At 41.6% G+C, this 18,613-nt stretch overlaps 1 protein-coding gene across 5 annotated transcripts in view; it reads right to left on the reverse strand.

The window, feature by feature from the left end:
* GRIA3 (glutamate ionotropic receptor AMPA type subunit 3) overlaps nucleotides 1–18,613 on the reverse strand; it is a 1,035,516-nt gene that overhangs the window by 328,807 nt on the left and 688,096 nt on the right. For all 5 annotated transcript variants that reach the window (XR_011199206.1, XM_069211976.1, XM_069211966.1 and 2 more), the window contains exons 7-10: nucleotides 18,421–18,588; nucleotides 8,899–9,003; nucleotides 3,021–3,128; nucleotides 2,392–2,598 (exon numbers count right to left, since the gene is read on the reverse strand). Coding sequence is in view for 4 of the 5 variants with exons in the window: in XM_069211976.1 (XP_069068077.1) it covers nucleotides 2,392–2,598; nucleotides 3,021–3,128; nucleotides 8,899–9,003; nucleotides 18,421–18,588 (588 nt within the window). In the remaining variant the exon portion in view is untranslated. The remainder of the gene's footprint in view (nucleotides 1–2,391; nucleotides 2,599–3,020; nucleotides 3,129–8,898; nucleotides 9,004–18,420; nucleotides 18,589–18,613) is intronic.

Genomic DNA, 18,613 nt, shown 5'->3' on the forward strand with positions numbered 1-18,613 from the left:
CCTTGTAACACCTATTTCCAAAGGGAGAGGGTGTAACACCCCTCTCCCAAAGGAAATCCTTAGTTCTGCCTTCCTTGGCTTGAACTGGCCAAGCAGCAGTAGGGCAGAAACCTGTCTGTGAGGTGGCAGCAGCTGGGACTGCCTGGAAAACCTCAGAAGGCTGTGGAAGCAATGGTGGGGTTCCTCTAAGGAGCCCCCATAGTTCATGGAATCATACCAATACTTACAGAAATATTGGGCTATGACTCCAACATGTTTGAAACCAAACATGCCTAGGTTCGTAGTTACCGTTATGTAGCTGGACATAGGTAGTGACCTATGCGTACAATGGTTTTCCCGCACTCACAAAGGCCAGTAAAGTGGGTCTGGAGTTTGTGGGGGCACCTCTGCTAGTGTAGGGGTGCCCTCACACACAGGTACCTGCACCCAGCCCTCTGGGCTGAGAGGGCCTACCATAGGGGTAACTTATAACAACCTGGTGTAGTGACCTACAATGAAAATGGGTGCATGCATCCGGTTCAAACAGACTTCAATGGCATGCCTGCAGAACCCTTTGCATGGGCTCTCTTTGGGTGGCAGAATAAGTGCTGAAGCCCATAGGAAGCATGTCTTTGAAGCTTGAGAATTTTAGGATACAATCTTCAGCTTCTGACTCTTTTTATAACACACCTCTTTGAGGGTAGCCCTTAACTCGAAGGGTCCATACACCTGCTTTCATATTGCCACATTTTCCCATTTTACATGCATACGCTCTGCTCTTTCAATGAGTCAATGACTAAACAATTCTTTTGATAAAGTAGGAATTAAAATCATTTGTGATACTGCCTTACCTACTGTGGTGTTCTAGTAATAAACCATATTGGTTTGCTGTTATACATTTTGTAAAAAAGGCCTAGGCTCTGAGGAAAAGGCACGCTTGAAACAAGCATGTGTAATGTGCTTATCAGTGAAAACAGCCCCATAGCCATACACAAATACATTTACATTGCCAATGCCTATAGGTTTCGGATTACAGAGAATTATTGGCTTTGCCAATGCTTGTTAAAATCACGCTCCGGGCACAATGGACTGGAACAAGCACACGCATCACAGAATTCTTCTTAGTGCAGGGCCCTGTACTGGCTAGTGTGATTTTCCTTGGCAGTGTTTGTTCTGTGCACTTTTTCCCAGCGTGGCCCTTGACTCACCACCACAGATAACAGTGACAAGGCTGCCTGTACCCAATACTGTGTTGTCAGCATCTGTGCTTCCGTGAAGGGAGACCACAGAGAAAAAGCGACAAATTATGGGAGTTTTCCCAACCATTACCGACAGTGGTCATAATGGCTAGGACCTGTTTTTCTTTGAAAATTCAAGACTGGAAAGGCAAACTCTAGGGGCCTTTGCTTTGCTGAGCGCACAGCGTCCTGGTAGTGATGGAAATACCACTTGCATCTAAAAACGAAACCTATTTTTCTACAGGCAGTACCAGGTATATAAAAATCCCAAAACATGCAAAGTTACATGCTGGTTGACCACTGTCATCTGCACTAGATCTGTTCTTGCCACCTGTTTCTTTGGTATATTGAGCTTAGCATCCAGCGCTTGTGCATATTATTGTGAATTCATATGAAAAATAACCCATGTTTAAATCTGTGAATAAAAGGGAAGCAAGACGTAATCAGCGTTCCTAACCTGTGGCAGGACTGTCACCTATTTGTAAACAAAAATAGTAGTACTAAACAATGCCCACTGTGTATGTTTAGCAGTAGTTGGGAGGTGCGCTCTGGGAGGGCTAAAACCTGGAAGAGGCATGACGTATGCATGCCCTTGTCAAATGGGGAGAACGCAAAATGGAGCGACGATGGTGCAAGCAAAAGGCAAGTCTATGGGTGGGCTGAAGCCCCCAATGTAGATACAGCATGTTTTGGTTTGAGGCAGTGCATGTGCGCCGTCTAGTGCTGAGACCTACAAATTATACCAGAATGATGTCCTTGTAAAGCTGCATGCTTTTATGTACAAACCTTGACTGCTTCGGCAGCGAGCATTAATATGTCACTACTCAAATTAAATAAGGTATTAAGGTTGAGCAGCTGTGTCATTTCCTTGTTAAAGGGGACAGAAGATATCACAATTACACTGTAATAATGTTTTTATAGAGAGATTACAGGCTTCCAAGTATTCCAGTAACAGTTGATTCAATGTTGCACATACAGTCCGTCGTCATAATCTGTCTAAAATGCAATAGCAGCCAATTTTCTCCACAAAAACCGACAGTATTTTAACCACTGCAAGTTCATCAGTTGATATTAAAATAGAGAAACATTCTTCCTCAAGATTGGTTTATTACATTGTAAATGTAAATGATTTGAATTTCAATGGCAGTAGAGTGGATTACCACAACACACTTACTCCGTAAACAAGCTCTCCCACCATGCCATTCCAAATCTTGGTTTCTGGATCTCGCGTTCCATACTTCCCATCTTCCACAATTGATAATTTGTACTTTATCCTAACATGCTTTGCTATTTCATAAGCCAGGTCTACGCAGTAGCCTTCGTAGCGGTCATTTCCTTCCAGTTGTTCGTGGTTTTTCTTTTTCATCACATATGGATTTTCCTTTGATAACAAAAAGTGGAGATCAGAGAAGCCCATCAGTAAAACACACAGATGTAAAATGTGGGAAATTGGAGGTGTTGTTAGCTTTCATTAAAAAGACCCAGCCATTTCTCTTGTTAGATGTACCCGAAATTAGCAGACTTTCAATTCAACATCAAATGTTTCGAGCCATTAAAAAGGGTTACTTATGTCGTTTGAAGTCCTCAGATGAGTCACCAAGCCCCATTAAACTATATCAAAGTCACAAATCAAACTATTAACTAGCAAAAAACATTAAGTGCAGCAAATAAGAATATACCATTATGTGAGGCAATCAATACTGTATTGAAATCTAAGGTATTTAGTTCACTTGTAATGGGTGTGCATTCATTCTAATGAAATAATGTGTGTTCCAGTTACACTGGACATTAGGCAGTAGTTACCAGGATAGTAGTGACAACAATAGTCCTGTTTTCAATGGAGGAGGATTCATTTGTTGGCTGTGGTTCTGCCGTGGACACAAACCGTTCGTACTCATTCCAGTAACCAACCTAAAAAATGAAAAGTAAGTTAAACTTGGTATATAAATCTATTGAATGAAGGTGCTTTTATAATTATAGCTATCAGGTTTATTTTGGGTTTTATATTTATAATTAATTTTCTTCTTTGAAATTATTCTACAGTATGATCTTCAAAAAGGCTATAGACTTCATCAAATCATTTTTTGCAATGTATCCTGATGGGAAATTAAATGATAAAATGGTAACTTATCAAGTTACTCTACACTTTCACTATTTCAGGTACTAGGAAATTATGCATTTGAAATACCCTAACGTTTTCAAATAAGTAATATGTGAAATGTATTAAATGTCTATGAATAAAAAAAACACAAATACATTAAACATAAAGAGAATGTAAATAGTGCAACCACATGCGGAGCAATAGTGGTCACACAAATTGGTAGCAGCCACGAGAGGGTCAGGGACCTTAATGCACCTACATCAGTAAGCTAACCCAGCTGTGCCTCATCGCTCGTCCCCCACACACTGCAGCATACAAAAAAAACCTTTGCTTATTGAAACCGTGAACAGCCATAAAAAACAATCCCACTGTGAGCCTGATCCATTCCTTGAAGCATACCAATTATATTAATCTTGTAGTGTCCTCAACCTGTTTTTCAATGGCTCATCAGAGTAAGCATTAACAAAGCCAAGAGGTCTAGTCTTATGGGGCTCATTGGCTTTGCTACTGCTGTTTAGCATTGGCAAAAAGGGAAATAGCAATGCTTTTTGCTGTTGTGGAGTAGCATCGGCGAAAAGAAAACCCAATTACATGTGTCTGTCATGACGTAGCTGTTATATTCTTTATTTACTGACATAAGATGGGAGATGCCAATCTTGGAGAGGTAAACAAAACAACTAGGCTATATAGGTGTGGTTTGGAAGCAGATTTCAGCAGCCGGGCCCTTTCAATAGGAGGAAAAAGTAAAATACCATACTACTGAGGGGCCACCAGCAAGGTACCACAAAGAATTGGCATTCCATGCAACTCACAATACTCACACTAGGAAAGTACATTTTGCCTTGATAAACACTATTAAATTGTGTACTAGCACTCACATTGTTGGTTCCTAAACCATGAGTATCCTATGTATTTTAAAAGTATGAACATATCTGAGCAGGAGAGGGGTGTTGTACACAAGGGTGATGTAGGTACAGCTCACAGGTTGCAGGGCTCTTGAGCAAATAGTGCCCATAAGTGGGTTGTATCAATGACAGTGAATTGCAAAAAATATATTCATTGTTGAGGTATGTTTTCAATGCCATCAAGAAAAGGAGGAGAAATGTAATTAATTAATGAGAGAGAGTTTCAGATCCTGAACACATAGCAGGTGACGGCTTGACTTCTGTTCTTCTTCATTTGACAGCTCTTTATCTCGTGCATGGTGATATAAATAATATGTGTTTTGCTATACCCATCAGAGATACTGTACTTGTCTATCAGGTAGGGTGATGTTTTTAAGTTCACTGCCTTGAAGGTGATGGAACAGATATTCGGTGGGATGTCAGTGGTAGAGAAGTGCCAATGGAGTTCCTGAAGCGAAGGGAGTTAAGAAGTCTTAAAAGGTAATCAACAGTAAGGGTATTGAAGTATGACTTCAAATTATGGTTTGCAGTATGGTGTCATTGATGCGATTCTTGATTTTGTTAACCTCCTCTTTGAAGAAACTGTTGATTGTGTTGCAATTGTCAACGACACGATAGATGGGGAGGTCATGGGCAGGGTTGGCATAGTGCTTTCAAATTTCAGGTGCTGATCATCTGAAGTATACCTTCCACTCCACCCGGCCCAGCTAATTATTCACAACATTGAGAAGAACCTGCAGAGTTTAATGCCTACATATACTCCTTAAAAATGTGTTGTGTAGAATAAAAGTAAATTTGATATCTCTATTTATAGGCAGCTCAACACCAATACCTGCGGCATCTCCAAGTTTAAAGTTGAAATCTTTCATAAACGAGTCACTTGAATTCATTATAGCAACAGCATCTCTAATTCTAATCAAGCTGAAGTTGAATTACTGTTGCATAAACTGGAGCAGCCAGACAATATTGAGTCATACCTTTGTAGTCTTTGTCCACTAGTGCCACCAAAAGGAACTTAAACATTCGATGGCACAGTACTATTCTCCACCATCCAGCAACTATCCCAATGTATCAGTAATACAGAAGAAATGCTTTTTGCCATGTTATCCATCATTACCAGCCTAAATGACAATACTGCTAAATGTCCAGCTGCACCCGGAACTGTTTTCAAGCTCTATCAGCCACATACCATAAGTCACAGTTAAGAGCCATACTTTCTACTTTCCAATTGATACTGCCTCAATGAATAGGCGTGTTTCCTTGTCAAATACAGGTTTCCATGGCACTTAAGAATGTACACAATCCCCAACAGAACACCTACTTAAAAAAATGTTTTTGCCAAAATGACTGGTCAACAGACATCCACACATATTAAACAATTCAATTAGTTCCTGGTGAAAACCTGCCTTGACCCCACATCCTATCCACATGTGAAACTTGAAACCAATTTGTGGCTGGAAAAGAAGTTGATTTGATTATAGAAAGTTTTCAATAATCTATTGAGCAGGCGCACATAGTTACAGCATGTGCCTAATGTATGGAAATTAATAATAAAACAAAAACTGAGAAATCACATTGGAAGGAACCAAAGCATGGAAAACCAGTTTTAAGACATTTACAAGAAAATACATATACAACAAGGAAAGGAGAGGTCATTTTAACACAACACAATTAAACTGAAAGCTGTGGCTGTGTTACCCACAACCCCATCAGGGAGGCCTTATGGATCACTCTTTCCTTGAGTCTTTGGCTGCATCCAACTGCCTGAAGACACTCAGACCCCCTTCAATTCTTGAGGTGAAATGTGCATGGGCATCATTGTTCCTGGCCTTCAAAAAATAGCATATGGTGCACTAGTGTCCTACAAAAGAGTACTATTTTACCACAAGAAATGAATAATGTTGGCCCTCAAGATCCCACTAACAAAAACAGGCATAATCTTGCTTTACACCCAGATTCTAAACCTCTCCTACAAAGGATCCTGGAGAAGCCCTAATTATTCTTCACTTCCATGTGGCTCTGAAAAAACAACTCTTCACATCACAGTTTATGATTCAAAAATAACACTTTTGCTCTTTAACTACTGTCCTAATTTGCATTCTAGAACCTTGTTGGTCAGTCTTTACATCTAATTGCAAACAATGTTAGCTGTCTGTAAGACTTTGTGTCAGCACTTCTCAACACACAACCCCCAAGGGCATTTTGATCATCCCTTTTAAACACTTGGCGTGTTTGGCAAACTCCCTGTAGTCACTGGTTACTCGATTTTCCACCACATTTTGTTATTGGTCCATGGCATTTCTCTGATTTGTGCCTTGTATTAAGTTGTTTCTACCAACATCGAGAAGTCAAAGCCTGTTTATGTCAACATCATCCCAATGCTGTAAAACCATCAGAGTAGTTCCTAATTTTTAATAGAATCTGTTTAATTGCAGTGCAAAATCAAAGACCATCAGATGAAATGTGCATAATCCAAGTATACCTATTTCTCAAGTGCTGTGTGTGTACTAATTGTTTAAATGTGTGAATATTGACAATATTTGAAACTTGCATTGATTGTTTTGTTGATATTGCAGGAGGTGCAGAGTATGCAAACTAACAGAGGAGCATGTTATACAAGCAACTCTCATTTAAATTACTAGATTTTTTTATATTCACCATGAAGTAAGAAAGAGGCCACACCCTCCAAGGCAAGCTTCTCCAACAAGTAGCTGTTGAGCTACTGGTATCTATCCATGTACCTTTAAGAAGATCTCCTGTGTGCAGCCCGCCTAATAAATTAGAAGCTTTTCCTTGGTTGATTTTTGAATTAATATGTTTATACCAAAAAGGTAAAGTTTTCAGAACTCATTTGCTGATGTTTGGAAAACAATAGCTGAATTTTAAAACTATATTTAAAGCAGACATTTCAGTGGTAATTTGTGCAGCAGTGGGCAGATTTAATACTAATATTATTATCTTTGTGCCAGGAGCATTGCAGCTGTAGCTATTATGTATTACCCACAAAGAGGCATTTCACTTTAACAGCCTTTTTACATTAACATTATTGCTTGCAATAATGCCTGATGAACTGAGGTGATCACTACTAGTAATCTTGCAGATGGTAGCTACTAATGTAATCTTGACCAATATTGTCACCACTACAGAATCAATAATATTAGTAGCTTGGGATAATTTTCATTGATCATAAGAAACTATCATGACAGAAAAAAAGTTACAGTCCCCTGCTCCAAGGGGAGAAAACAACACATACATTGAAAATACTCCATGAGTTGCAGGTGGAACACAGAATACCATCCAAAGAACCAAATGCCTTGAAGAAGGCTTTCTGGGGTACCTCATGGAGGCAAAGTCAACAGGTCTAGCTTAGAACTAGAAGTGCCTCTTAATTGATTGGTGTGACTCTGCATGGATTGTCTAAATGAAACGAAGATTAGTTTCAGTGGGTGCATTGATCGATCTACAGTCTTACTTCGTCACTCATTAATGCTTTATGCATTAATCCATTCACCAATTAACTCATTCTTGTATTCGCTCAGTTTCTCATCCCACACGCACAAACTCATCAATCAAAGAAGAAGGACAGATGTACCCCAGACATGAAGGCTTTGCCAATGCTTGTTTTCAATGTGCAGTGTTTCTCAATTGCTGATTGTAAAGTCGGTGACAAATCTCGCTAAACAAACGTCTGTAACAGAAAGTGAATAAGTAACAAGAAAGATGCTCCGTGAATAAAACATTCATAGGCTATGGGAGGGATCTGTGAGGGTGGACAGTGGGGCAAGTCTAGCTGTGGTACAAGGTCTCATTGGTGTTTGGGCACCAAAGCATCCAAACAATGCCCGGAGCGGACAGCATTAGTCATTTGACCCTCTATGGCCCAAATTAAATTCCGACACCCAACTTTTGACATTTAGGAAGGGCCAATGATTGCGAGCAAACACCCAGAACCAATGACTAAAGCTATCAGAAACTAGAGGCATAATTCATTCTAAAATTAAGTAGGTAGGTACATTAAATTACAGGGATTGCAAAACAGTCCACAAGAACTGTAAGAAGCAACTGTGAGACAGAAATAGCTTGACCTAGCCTCACCGTAGCTAGTTTGTAAATCAGTGAGACATTTTGGATTAGAATTAGAGATGGACAGTGGTTCTGAAGACAGATAGATGGTGATAAACTCTGCTCAATTGCTCGTTATGCATGTAACAGAGCGTTCCTGCTAAAAGTCCATCGACCACCGCATGGTGGAGTTTTGTTCTTGAGCACGGCTCACCAAGTTTAAGTTGATGAGTGCAAGCAAGAATTGGCATCCCTTAGTGAGTTTTTCGGGTGCTAGAAGGAAACCTGGAGAGATTTTCCCAATGTGGGCGGTCGCATGCAGACGCACCCATTTGCATTGGTAAAGCTGCTGCTCAAGTGGAAAATCTACTTCAGCAGCAGTAAAACCAACCCGAGCAGCTATGCCCTCTGGCGCACCGGGTGGTGCTGTTCGTGTTGATTAAAAATCAGTGCAAAGCACTGAGTTCTTCCCACTTTTAGTTTTCATATTGATGTATATTCAATATTGCAGTATCTTAATGCCTTTTAAATGACTTGCATAGTAATTTAGGAACAATATTATTCAAATATCATAACACCCCGTTAATTAAAAGTACATGATTTTGTCACTTACTTTTCTTGCTTGGGCGGCTTTCATTTCATAGACGTCAATTGTATAATTTGTTCTACGCCCATAGGTGTCAAACTGGACATTTCCAGTCATCCCTTGCACTTGCACCTTGAAGGTAAATTTAAATCAATTAAAAATTTAAACATTTCCAACCATAATTAAAGTGCTAAGCTAGAAAGATATCGTATTCTGTTACGTGAACACACAATGTTTGTAGTAATTGAAGTCGTTCAGGCAGTGAGATTAGCTAATTAAACTACAATTTGGTACCTAATCATTTAACTACAATTTTGCACATGAAAATCTCAGGGAAGTTATTATGCCACAAAGTTCAGCTACTTAAAAGTTCTATTGGATTAAAGAATCTGTTGTATACCAATGACAAACATATAACTTAAACTTTTAACCATATGTGCTAAAATACATTTTCACACAGATATAACCTGGTATCTTGGAAGTCATAATTAATGCTTATTAAAATAGTATTGTCCCTTCCAGTTGATGACTCATACAGAACACGGATTGGAACATTTGAAAATATTGCAGTGAGCACTCAGGTAAGATATACACAATGCGTTTGTTAGACATTGAGGTCCCTAGTTGGCAGAGGTATGCACCCTGTACAAGTAGGGACCACAATCCTAGTCAGAATAACTCACAACACAATCCAAATTATCCCGTGCTCACCCTCTGGTAGCTTGGCACAAAGCAGGCAGGCTTAACTTGCAAGGCAATGTGTAAAGCATTTGTGCAATAACTCATGCAGTAACACAATGAAAACACCACAAAAAGTACTCCGTATCACTTTAGAAAAAATGTAATATTTATTTGAATATAATAAGATCAAAACGACAAAAATCCAATATGTATAAGTCGAGACATCACTTTTTAAAGGTTTAAACGAGTCTCAATCCTTAAGAACCAGTGGTTTTATCCGTGTAACGCACAGTACCTTGGACGTGTCAAAAATAACAACTCACTGGCGCTGCAGAGGAGGAGATGCATTGAAATAGAAGGTGCTGCATCAAATTTTCCGGCACAGCTAAGACGATGCATTGTTTCTTTCCATGCTGCAAGATGAGGCATTGATTTCCAGGAGCGCAGCCTTGGTTCCTCATTGCAATGTGGGGATATTTTAATGCCCAGGGATGATGCATTGAAAATCCTTGACATACTGGTAGAAGGAGCAGGTGCTGCATCGATCCGGTAGGCGTTGCAGCGATTTTTCCACCATGAGGCAGGGGCTGGGTCGAGTTCTGCAGACGTTGCTTCAGTTTTCTAACGCATTGGGATTTTCTTCTCTGGTCTGCAGTCTATGTGGCCCTGAGACTTCAGACAGGAGGCAAGCTCAATCCAAGCCCTTGGAGAGCACTTGTGGGGAAGGCAGAGTCCTTCCAGCAGAGTCAGAGGTCAGCAGGCAGCAGGGCAAGAAGCAGGGCAGCAGTCCCTCTCAAAAAAGCAGTCCTGATGAGTCCTTTGGGCAGCCAGGTAGTTCCTCTGACAGAGTCCACGTGTAGATCCAGAAGTGTCTTATTTGGTGGGGTCAGAGACTCAGTATACATATATATATATATATATATATACCCAAAAGTGACTTTGAAGTGGAGAAACTTCAAAGAGTGGTTTTGAAGTGCACAAGTTCCCCTTTCAGCCAAGGTCTGCCTGCCAGGATCCCTCTGTGGGGTTATCAGTCCTTTGTGTGAGGGCAAGACACTGGTCTTTAAAGTGTAAGAGAGAGCCCCTCCAGCCTTTTTGTCCAGGGAGACCCATTCAGTATGCAGATGTATGCAGAAATTACTGAGTGCCCTGTGTTTATGCCTGTCTGAGTGGAGTTCACATGGGGAGATGTCAACCAGCACAGACCAGACGTGGATTGAAGACAGGCTGTAAGGCACAGATGGCAGAATGTGCAGAGAAATACCCACTTTCTAAAAGTGGCATTTCTAAAATAGTAATATTAAATCCAACTTCACCAGTAAGCAGGTTTTTCTATAACCATTCTGGCCATTCGAAACATGACAGGGCTACTCCATTTAGATCAGAATCTACCACTTAACTGTATATAAGGGCAGTTATAATGCTGGCCTATGAGAGGAGCAGGCATCACAGTAGTGGAAAATGAATTTGTGAGTTTTCCCCTACCAGGGCATGTAAAACACATAGGTATATGTCCTGCATTTTACTTACATAGCACCCTAATTCTATCCAATGAAAGGAGCAGGCCTCACAGTAGTGGAAAACCAATTTAGGAGTTTTCCACTCCCAGGACATGTAAACCACACATGTACATGTCCTGCCTTTTACCTACACAGCACCCTGCCCTGTGGGTTACCTAGGGCCTACCTTAGGGTTGACGTATGTGTAGAAAAGGGGGAGTTTAAGGCTTGGCAAGTAGTTTTAAATGCCAAGTTGAAGTGGCAGTGAAACTGCACACACAGGCCTTGCAACGGCAGACCTGAGGCATGGTTAAGGGGCTACTTATGTGGGTGGCACAACCAGTGCTGCAGGCCACTAGTAGCATTTAATTTACAGGCATACTGAATGGGTCTTCCTGGGCTGGGAGGGTGGAGGGCCTGACACTTACATGTCAAAAGCTAGTGACCTGCCCTCACACAATGGACTACCAAACCCCCTACTGGGACCCTGGCAGACAAACCTGTACTGAAAGAGGAACTTGTGCACTTCAAAAGCACTCTTTAGAGTCTCCTCCACTTCAAAGGAATTTTGGAGTATATAAACTGGGTCCCTGACCCCACCAAATCAGACATTTTTGGACCTGAACCTGCAACCTGTCAAGGGGAAAAGCCTGGCTGCCCAAAGGACTCATCTGGACTGCTTTGCTGAGAAGGACTGCTGCCCTGCTGTTGCCTTGCTGCCATGCTGCCTTCTGACTTTGCTGAGAAGTGCTCAACAAGGGCTTGGATTGAGCTTGCCTCCTGTTTTCTGAAGTCTCAGGGCCAAAAAGACTTCATGTCTTCAAGGACACTCCTTGTGCACTGAAAATCTACACAAAGTCTGCCGGAAACGGCTCACAACCTGCCTTGTGACGAGAAAATCGCACACAGCCGAACCGGAATGACGCAGCCTGACTTCTCGAGTGAAGAATCGATGCAGCGCCTGCATTGCAGCCGGAAATTTGATGCACAGCACTACTGGATCAACACACAGCCTAACCGGAATGACGCAGTCCGACTTCCCGAGTGAAGAAGAGACACAGCGCCTCCGTGTGACAGAAAATTAGATGCATCGTCATATCGGATCAATGCAACACCTGTGACTTCATCCTGCATGCCCAGGATTTCCATGCATCCTCCCTGGCTGTCAAAAAGATCCCCGCATCGCAGTGATGAACCAAGACCATGCACCGGAAATCGATGCAAAGTCCCTTGCATTGTGGAAAGAAACTACGCATCATCTGTGCCGCACCAGAAATTCCGACGCACACCCTATTTTTCCACTCATCTCTTCCTCTGCGGTCTCCGTGCGTGTTGTTTTTTACGCAAACCAGGTACTTTGTGCAAATAAGAGACAACTGTGGATTTCTAAGATTTAGGACTCTTTTTAATCTTGCAAAAGTGATATCTCAACTTGTGCTTATTGAATCCTTATCGTTTTGACCTTAACTTAACCAGATGAATATCATATACTTTTGTAAACCTGTGTGGTGTATTTTTGTGGTGTTTTCACTGGGTTACAGTATGATTTATTGCACAAATACTTTACAAATTATCTTCTAAATTAAGCCTGACTGCTCAGTGCCAAGCTACAAGAGGGTGGGCACAGGATAATTTGGATTGTGTGTGGCTTACCCTGACTAGGATTGTGGTCCCTATTTGGACAAAGGTGAATACCTCTGCCAACTAGAGACCCCATTTCTAATAACCCTCATCATTAATACTATGGTATAATCTAATTAGGAATACTTTCATAAACTCTTATAATATCAATCAATTTTACTATATACGAAACGTCTGTTAGTACATATATTGTGTAAAGTCTCTTGGTCACCAAATGACTGTGTTCCTTCCCACAAGTTAGGTATAACAAAGTAGTCTCTGAAGCATGCCTTCTAAGCATCTGGAATATAACAGAGGAATGACAATGATTATGTGGCTATGCTTTGAGGGATGTTGACATATGTGTCTAGAGTTTCTACCATGTTTATTCGAGCAGATTGTCTAGCTCTTGTGTTTCACTGTAAGGTAACATCTCAACGTGTGAATTAGGCAAGTTCAAATGTATTTGTTTGATTAATAAACATCATTACAAAAATTCAGTAAATCTATATCAGGAAAGGACTACTCAAATATACGTTTCTCCCCATATCTATATAATTAGGTGTAAATTAGACAACTCCATCCTCAGTGAACTGAGGGTTTATCTGTCAATGTTAAAATATGTCATCAGTGTGTGGCCCATGCTTTAGCAGTTGAGAATTGGCTTGAGAAAGTTCATTCACAAAGACTGACTTAAAGAAAGCTGAAAGGAGACATCGCCTTCAATGTTGTGCTTTTTGTAATTTGATCTCCTACTTTAATCTGAAAGTCATGGCTTGTTTTGCAGCAGAAGAGCTTATGTGATAATAAAGGATCTTGGACACGTTACCCATCCAGACAATAGTCGAGCTCGAAGCATTTCTTGAGGTCGGTCTTTATGTCTGAGTTGGCATGTATTCACCTACTGGTCGAGTAGCGGACAGCTAGAGAGGTTTGGGGATAATTTGTGATCGTATACATCTATCATGGAGGGAAGGTGACACTTATGTATTGGGTCTGAGTGGCTCTTGGGAGCCTGGAAGCTTTTTATGGGATCATAGGAAGCTCCTTATTAATGATGTTCCTACCTAGCCATTGTTTATGGCTATTTTGCAATTGTATGATGTTGCAGCTCGTTGGGATTTGAAGTGAAAGGAAATGTTGGGGGATCCTTGCTGGGTACGGCCTCTTATGATGTAATGAGCGTCTCTGCTTCACCCGTTGAACTCTTCTTGTCAGGTACAACATGGGTCTGCATTTACCCATGCCGGTCTAACAGATATCTAAAGCACCTACTCAATATGTTATTCAGGCATGGACTTCACTTCGACCAAGGTGCTCAAATATATCATTTATTTAGTTAGAGATAAGCTTAGTTGTCTGCAGCTTAACTCAGAGAGGATGGCAAGCATTACCTCAGATTTAGAGAGTTGGTTGAGGTTGATGCAGGTGCTCTTGGCACCTGATCTTATTATTTATGTCATACTACACCTGTGTCCTAAACACATAATCTACGAGTTCCTTTTGATTATAGATTGAATATTACGTCTCATGTTATGCCTGCTGCCATAATGGATTTTCTCTATTTTTAAAAACGCTACACATTTTTTCTGCCATATCTATAGCATTTTCGATCCATGCTTTTGGACTGACATGCAAAGCCAAAAGGGCTGCACAGCCATCAAACGGGCTGGGCTGTGAGTGCAGAAGATGGCAGCTCTATTGTAGGTACATTTGCTGCTTCCAGCACGACAACCATACAGATATTAGGCAGACATGCCTTAAGACCTCCAGAGATGCAATTGGTGGTCCAGCCTGCCCTACTCCGCTCTTCAGTGGGTGATGAGGCCTTCTCCACCCTGGTGGCTGGCATCTGAATCTCTGCTGTTGACTAGACCCCTAGGTTGCCGGCAACTAAGCTTTAATGAGATGCGCAAGTCATTGCTGGATTTTTCGTGCCTTTTGCAACAAATCTTTTATTAATGGAACAATTAAATTAAAAATATAGATTTTGTATAGTTATAAATCAAAGAATTATGTTTCCATTTTTCTTCCTGCCTAATGTCCTTGCTGTTTCTGGTTAAACCATTAACATTGCCATAACAAATAACCTCAAATATACAACACTTATTTAGATTTTATTTATTTACCATTCAGAGAAAAAAAGTCAGTCTTTGTTTTTATGCCCAGCCTTACAAATAAAGGCTGTAAATAATATCTGTGGAGATAATCGAAAAAGGGAAGAGTAAAAAAGATAATGTTATGTTTCCAGTGCATGTTTACAAAGCCATATGCAGCTGAGTCGAGGAATATTGCTCCTGGCATGTTTCATCTTATGGACCCCAATTCAGGAAAATCATAATTTCCGGAATGGTTTTAGAATTGTGAGTTTCTTTAAATCCACTGAATATCTCCCTTGAAGTACCATGAACTATTGATAGTTCGTGTATTTCTTATTAGTGAGTTTGTAGAATCGGTTTATGATAGAAATATGGTCCTTAGGGGCAGGTGATGGTAAAATATAGTCAGGCCTTAATATGAAATTATATTTCGTCCCAGTGGGGGACCAGGAATATCCATGTTCTTCATGAAAAGAGGCCACTTCACTAGATAAAGGATCAGGGAGCAGTATTTGTTTTCAGTAATTATATCTGGTTGGTACACAAAGTGCTGTTCGACAATATGTTACATATAATTCTTTAGTGGCCAATGTCGAGACATTAATTGGGTCACGGAGACTGGAGCAGAAGGCTTCTCTGCACTACAACTGCATGAAGCATCTGTTACGTGCCCCTCTACAGGCCAACATTAAATCTCAGAGGCAAAGAACGAATCCTGGGCCCTAGGGCCTGTGATCAAGGACCCCACGGCAATCAGAAAACGGAAGCTAATAGAAAAACTCAGGATTGTAAAACTGCAAAGGAGAGCCTTTTGTGTTCACTATCAGAGAGCAGAGGCGGCCAGGCCTTCTGGGTGAAACCACAGCTCCAACGATAGAGCTACACAACTTCAATGCGCCTTGCCTCACCCCTCCTGCTCATTGGTATTGCACCTGTTTTTCAGAGAAAAGAGAGACATTGGTTCGCCACGATTTAATTACTAAGGACCTTGACGTTAAAAGGTAAGGGCACACGGTTTGTGAACACATTCACGCGTTTGCCCCATGTTTTCATCAATGTGGCATGATATTCTACCAGAGCTGGCACAGAGGTGTTGCTGCTCTACGTAAAAATGCTCAGACAAGCTCCCTCACACCTCACCCATCACAAGAGAATACAAACCCACAGAAGCAAGCCCATTGCCATTTTCATTTGCTCTAAATCACATGTACCCACATCACGCTTAAAGGAATCTCAGTGTAAAAAGGTTTTAAAACAAATAGTAAGCTACCTCTGTTAGCACAACAAAAATATGCATATTTAACTATCTGTGAGTAATTAAATGTGCTGTTGATATTGGTCTACTAAGAGGGAGGGATGCCAAAGTTAACTTTTACCAAAAAAATAAAAAAAATACAAGCAGGGCGTTTTATTTACTTTGTGACAAAACTCCGAAGGCTGTTGTGGAGACATGCATTTGTAGTTACAATTGATACCTCCCTCCCTTGGAAATCTGTTTTACGTATCTTTGCCCCCCACTTAAGCATGTTAAACCAAACATGGAGAAACATGTACAGAGGTCATTTAACAGCAGGCCAAATTTAATATAAATCAGTCAGACATTATAAGGGGGTCCCATAGTTGGTTTCATTCACCATTTTATGGGGATTTCCCTAAGCAGATTCTTCTCTATGTAAAACTCCAAAAATACGAGATTGATTGTCACCAATTTCTTTTCTGCCACAGTGACCATAAGCAGCGGCTGTTGCTGCAAATCTCCAGGGGGAGGGGCTGGCAGTGGGTGGGGGGATGGGGATATAAAATGATAATTAAAATTTTAAAAAAATTACCTGTGCTGCTGCAGCTGACAGCCGCCTTGCTCCTCTTCTCTCCCAATGGTTTTGGTGTCCCAGCAGTCCCTGGGACACCAGCACAGGCTCCCCACCCAATCCTGGCACTGCTCTCATGCTATGCCTAGCATGAGAGCAGTGCCAGGATTGGTCTGAGTGGCTTGGTCTGCAACTTAGACAGTGAACTGGAGTCTGTGCAGTTTCTCCAACCCGGCTGTGCAACACAGCTGCGTTGGAGAAACCTAAGTGTTCATGTCAGTTTGGCCAGCCTAAGAGCACATGTCAGTTTGGCCTGCCTAAGACGGCTGCCCAAAATGACATGTGCAGTTAGTACACTGGACTCCATTCGTCCTCCCCCCTCCCATGGTCCATCCCCACCCCTTCTTGTACATGCTGGCTGAGCCAGCAGCTGAAAAATAAAATGATAGTAAAATATTTTATTTTTCAACTGTTGGCCCTTAGCCAGTGGGGTGATGCTTTTTTGCTATTGCAGAGGCCCTGCCCCTGACCATTTGGTCATTCTGTGCCTTTTCTTGGTCTGGTGAAAATCTAATCAGGCCTATTGGTGAAATGAGGCAAAAAGTGAGTGTCCAGTGCATATGCCAAATTTACAGAAATTCTACAAGTTTGTAAGCACCCAAAGGAGCATTTGTGGACAACAGACCACAGGTGCACAAGCACAACATTTTGTATTTGCACACTGGACACGCACATGTGCTCACCTCCCAATCTTCACAAGCACAGAGACAACCCAAAATTAAAAAAAAAAAAAAAACAGAATGGGCTGGAAGTCCTGATGCTGGATTATTCATAAGACGACAGGTCAGCCTGACCACTATGAATATCTCCCTCCCCCCCACCACCAGTGCAGCTATTTGGGAATAGGGGGATAGCTACACCACCCTTCGACCTGTCACAAGTACATGGCAGAAATATTTTGAAAAATTCCCTTCCTTGCTTTGCCTAATAGCCTGGACTGCGGTGGTTGCTATGCCATCTTGCCTTGTCAAAGGGTGGGAAGGTATTCCATGATCGCATTTGATCATCTTTGTGCTGTCAGGTATGACCTCTCGCCCCTTACACTGCTGAAGTGCATGGAGGGATTAAAGCTTAAAGCCTCCTCACCTTGCCAAGTGTCAGGGTGGAAATTGCCTCTCAACTACTGGCACTACGTTTGTGTTGGGGGATCATCTAAAACCCTCTCTTCTTGCCTATGAGGGTGAAAACTTTGCCTGTCCCCCTACACATCTGAAGTGAGAGGAAACTAGTTTACATCCCCTCACCAAAGGTCGAGAAGGGAAAATGGTCCCACTCTTATCTTACATAGTGGTAAGGGCGCTTAAATAACTGCAAAGAGTGGGTGCCAACTTGTCCCCCATATCTGCACCCTGCTCTAAGTTGAGAACAGGGCCTAGAAGCAACTTAAAGTGGTCTATCTTCCACTGCTGCACCCTACTCTCAATTCCGAACAGTCCGTAGGCTCTGGTGACAGGTGACCCTAGCCTCTGTGGGCTGATTCATTCTCTGGGACATATGTTAGCTGTTCATGGTGGCCCGCCACCTGGCCCTGCACCCTGTTACTAATTGGGAATGGCGTGCAGGAGTAGGTGACATGCTCCTTTATGGATGGGTATCTTATACTTCTGTAGGAACATATTCAGTGTTAAAATAGAGATACAAGAATGATGCACCATAACATAAGACAGTACACAACCTATGGCTGAATGAAAAGCAGTACACTCAAACATCTAGAAGGGAAGAAAGGCATCAGCAACACCAAGTAAGAAATGCCAATATCACTTTCAGAATTCTTAACATTACCATTTTCAGCGCTCTTTCTATATCGATTCCTTGGCTCCAGGGCACAGCTGGATTTGCGAGGCAGTCACCGCCACTACCTCGCCTGGACACATCCACTCGCTGCTTCCTTAGGTGGCGGAAGGCCTCAGCGATAACCAGAACAGCATCATGGGTCAAAGCAGATGTGTACTGAAATAGAAAAAAAATGGCATAC

The sequence above is a fragment of the Pleurodeles waltl genome, chromosome 2_1 (genome assembly GCF_031143425.1).
Source record: "Pleurodeles waltl isolate 20211129_DDA chromosome 2_1, aPleWal1.hap1.20221129, whole genome shotgun sequence".
NCBI classification, from domain to species: domain Eukaryota; kingdom Metazoa; phylum Chordata; class Amphibia; order Caudata; family Salamandridae; genus Pleurodeles; species Pleurodeles waltl.